The sequence below is a fragment of the Varanus komodoensis genome, unplaced genomic scaffold, assembly GCF_004798865.1.
Source record: "Varanus komodoensis strain SLA01 unplaced genomic scaffold, ASM479886v1 scaffold25, whole genome shotgun sequence".
Classification (NCBI taxonomy): Eukaryota; Metazoa; Chordata; class Lepidosauria; order Squamata; family Varanidae; genus Varanus; species Varanus komodoensis.
In genome coordinates this window covers 2,531,218-2,535,448 of record NW_025335661.1, presented here as the reverse complement: position 1 = coordinate 2,535,448, position 4,231 = coordinate 2,531,218, and the positions used below count along the sequence as shown (strand labels likewise).

At 47.2% G+C, this 4,231-nt stretch overlaps 1 protein-coding gene across 1 annotated transcript; it reads right to left on the bottom strand.

The window, feature by feature from the left end:
- Window positions 1-280: 280 nt before the first annotated feature.
- LOC123024743 (transcription cofactor HES-6-like) lies at window positions 281-3,964 on the bottom strand. The gene is made up of 4 exons (XM_044432854.1): window positions 3,833-3,964; window positions 3,536-3,622; window positions 3,331-3,412; window positions 281-2,207 (listed from the first exon to the last, which is right to left on the bottom strand). Exons 1-4 carry the CDS (start codon window positions 3,911-3,913, stop codon window positions 1,762-1,764), a joined length of 696 nt encoding a protein of 231 aa, XP_044288789.1. The 5' UTR covers window positions 3,914-3,964; the 3' UTR covers window positions 281-1,761.
- Between the last annotated feature and the right edge of the window lie 267 nt (window positions 3,965-4,231).

The window sequence follows — 4,231 nt, the reverse complement described above, 5'->3', positions numbered from 1 at the left end:
CATGCTATTACTTCGTTTACACATCAAAACACTCCCCCATCTACTCTAAAAGCAGAAAGGTCTTTACAAGGCAACTTGTAGTAAAGAGGGGAAGGAAAGTGGAGAGGGGGAGGGGGGGCTTTCCCTCTAGTTCAAAGGTAGGTGAGAATTTATAGCACAGTCAGAGAGAAACAACTCTTGTGACAGGCTTTGAATTAAGAATCTCCGCATCAGATGGCTTAAAGGGTAGTTACAAAGCACACGTCTACCAATAAACTTTGTTTCCACTTTTATTATTCCACATGGTTAACAAAAAGGAAGATTACATAGCTAGCCCCCTATCTTACTTTCACCCCTCCCTTTTTGTTATGTTGGGATGCTTTCATGTGTTAAGTAAGTTTACAGCATAGGTCTATGTTACAATGACAGCTCTGTGGAAAGGTAACAGCACAAATAACTCACACATCTCCCTCCCCCCACCCCCACCCCAAAAACGAAGACGTCTTTTGTATGGAGAAAGGCAGAGGTTGCAGCAGATCACAGAAGAGCTTCCAAGCTTTCCGATCCCTTGCATGTTATTTAATGTGTTCTATGCAACCAGGAAAGTGTTCCCCTTATTTAAATCCTCATTAAGACATTGGTTACTTTTAAGGCTGCATTCTCTGCATTTACTTAAGAGTAAATCCCACTCAACTCAGGAAGACTTGACTCCAAGCAAACGTACACAGGATCAGCCTGCACAATTGCAGAGTGTGCGTTGTCCTTGTTGCTTTAAAGCCTTCATCATGGCAAGTTAAGTATCAACTTCTAAAATCTGGAAGTTGTAAAATCAAACCCATGAATTTAGTGTACCAAAACCAAGACTAGCCCAAGAATCTTGAAAATATGGAAACATTCCAGCTCCCAGTACTTGAACAGACAAGTTCAGTACATGAATTAAGTGCTTAATTACCAATGTTTGCATTCAAGGATGCATTTTTGTTAGTCACTAACATGAAATGTAATTTCTTAAGCAAGTGTCACACCCCAAAATACATGCAATCATTGGTGAATTTAGTTTTTATTTTTAAAAAAGATTAAAATAAACATTTGACAAGCTAATATACACAGCACAATAAATTCAGATGTGCTAGAAGATGTGCACAAGACACGTTTCTAAAAGGCACCCTGCCACCAATACTTTAAATGCTCACCTAATTCCAGTGGGGCTTCTAGTTTTCTCTTCCTTCACTGAAGGAGAGATCCTAGTCCACTAAACTTAACAAGAGACTAGCCTCGCCAATCCCTTTCAGGGATTTTTTAATGCTATCGCTAAAACATTTGAAGTTGTGCATAAATGCTTAACTTCATACCGTTCATTGGATTAAACCATCAAGTTCTCAAATTCAAAAGGGCTTTTTCCTAACTGAAAAAGGTAGCAATATCTGGGCCACTTATAAGGGCCAAAAATGAAGGAAATGAACAGTGCTGTGCATCAACAAAAGAGCTCTGCTTGTACACACTTCCATCCTTTCTACCCCCAAACCCCTAATAAAAAGAAACCAGGACTTACGAAAACCCATCTCTCAAATCCACAGATGAAATGTTAACTCATTCAGCTATTTAGCCTGTCAGGATTTGACAGTGTCAGAGTGCCATCTATACAGTCCTGAAATACAGTTAATATCACGACACAAATGCACCATCTGAAATCCTCACCGTCTATACTCCAATGGCTAGAAGAACACAGTGCTCAAGTATTCTCCCTATTAGGTAGATCTTCGTTGGTTCCTGTGCAGTTTATTACCAGGGTCTCCACATAGATTTGGAAAGGCTGGAGGAAGGCACATTTTCTGTCCTAGACCTGTCCAGTCCATCCAAAGAGATGTGGCTTTGCTCAGCCTCCGTGTCTTCCAGATCAGAGCAAGTCTCTTCACTGGAGGAAGGTGAAGGAAGAGGTGAAGCGGGGATGGGCAGGCATAAAGCTCCAGGTGATAGCCCAGGCGTTTGGGGGAGCCCATCACTGCTAGGCCACTGGCTGATGGAGGGGTCTGATAAGACATCCACAATCAGGTCCTGGAAGCTGCCGTCATTCAGTGGCATTGACTCCAGAAGGTGATTCAAGAGCTCTGCAGCAATAGTAGAGTCAATTCCAGGGCAGTTGGAGACGAACGTATGAACTTCGTGCATACACTGAATGTACCCAGCCGCAAAGCGTTCACTGGCCTCTCGCTGCAGTTTGTCACCATCTGGGACCACACAAGCAAACAAGGAAACAGAGCAAGAATCACAAAACATCCTCTTCTGCTGTTCCTCATCAATATTGTGCATACATGTCTCTATTCTTTCATCCTCCAAGACTGGATTAATGTTAAACTAGTACTTTGCAGCAATCATACCTCTCAACTCCAAACTTTAAAATGAGGTCCAGAAACCTCTGAGGGGCAAGCAGGGGATATACCTCAAAACCTGCTGGAAAAACAACTGTTATTTCTTATTCTCAGGAGATGCCGCAACAAAATCTGTGTTGCTTCTGAAAGAAGGGTTGATAGGTCTCCTAAGTCAGGCTTTGTTAATCTAGAGTCAAATGTTTTCTAGAAGACTCTCAAGAGGCTTCACTGTTAGATTAAAGTGAGGATATGATCTCAACTGAGCTGCGTTCATGCAGTCAGCTGTGAGCCAGGGAAAAGGTAGCTGATACACTTGATCAAAGCACAGCTCAGTCTAGGTATTGTTATCCAAACAAAACAGAGGCCATCACACCAATTACAGACACACATCACAAACAATACCAGCAGCCATCAGGAAAAGGAGCTGGGAAGAAAAGGAACACCAAGGGAAACTAGAGCAGTGAGGGATGCTAACTTTTGTTTCAAGCCAAGGATGCTTGAAGTGTGTTTAAAACAGCAGTGACTTTGCATAAGATGTAAAGAGAAAGGGAAGAGAAAAAAGGATACAGCCCTCACTTAAGTGAGGACAAAAACTAGGTAGCAAAAGAGAGAGAGAGAGAGAGAGAATTTGAGAATCATAATTTACTCCAAAAAGGCAGTGAAAATGATACAGGGCTTAAGTGCTTTTCTGGTAAAATTAGCCTCAGCATAAACTAGTACTGCTTATGAACACAAAATGATAGTATTGGGCTCATAGTAACTGCCAAGACAATCTGTATTTCTAGGATGTTTAAAAAAAAAACCCCCCAATCCCAGCAGCCGCTCCTACTGTTTGTTCAGTTCTCAGCCCAGGGTTCCTGGCCTGCCAAACCCTCGGTTCAACGGATGCCCTTCTTGCCCCCACAAGAAGTGGCCCCAGCCTTCGTCCAGGGGGCAGGGTGCCAGGGGCGAGGACCTGCGCGGCGGCCACTCACTCACTCACCTAGAGAGCTGCTTTGCAGAATGCCTTGCACGCGCCTGACCGTCAGCTCCAGCACCTCGGCGTTCTCCATCTTCGTCTGGAACTAGCACCGATCAAACGACACAGCAGACAGCGAGATCGTCAAGCCTGGCCGCAGCCGCTCTCACGCCGTCCCGCCCCCGCGCCCGCGCCCCCGCGCCGCGAAGAGCCTTCGCTGCCAACTTACCTCCGTGTCCGCCAAGATCAGCCGCAGCTCCTGCAGGCTCTCGTTGATCCGCGCCCGCCGCTTCTTCTCCACCAGCGGCTTTCTCGCCTGGCAAGGAAGGTTGGAGGAGCGCGAGCGGGAGAAAGAAGGAAAGGACGTAGTGAGCAAGGCATGCGTGTATGCATGCCTGTATGGATGCATGGGCGCGTACACGCATGCAGGCACGCCATCACGCGTGCATTCGGCGCCGCAGAGGCCTCCCTTCAGCCTCCCCGCCCTGAGCTGCTCCCGATGCATTGCTCCAAGAAGACCACTCACCTTCCGGTCTCCTCTAGCCTCGAAGAAATCCTCGTCGTCCCGGCTGGACCGGTTCTTGCTGGGCCGAAAGGAGGGAGCCATGATCGGAGGGAGGAGGGCAATGCCGAAAACGTAGGAATAAGAAGGGGTCCGGAAAGTCGAACGGGATAGGCGGGGAGGAGGTGGAAAAGGAGGCGGAGGCGCCGCGGCGGGGAACTAGTGCAAAAAAAAAAAAAAAAAGAGGGCTGGCTCGATGCTGCGCCGCCCGGCGCGGACTCCGGCCCACTCCCCCGCCCCCTCCTCGAGCCACCGCCCCAGCCTTCTTTATAGCCTCAGATTTGCATGTCAATGAGCCGATTGGACGCGGTTCGCCGAGAGGAAGCCCGAGCGTTGGCCGAGGCCACCAATGGGAGGCTGGCG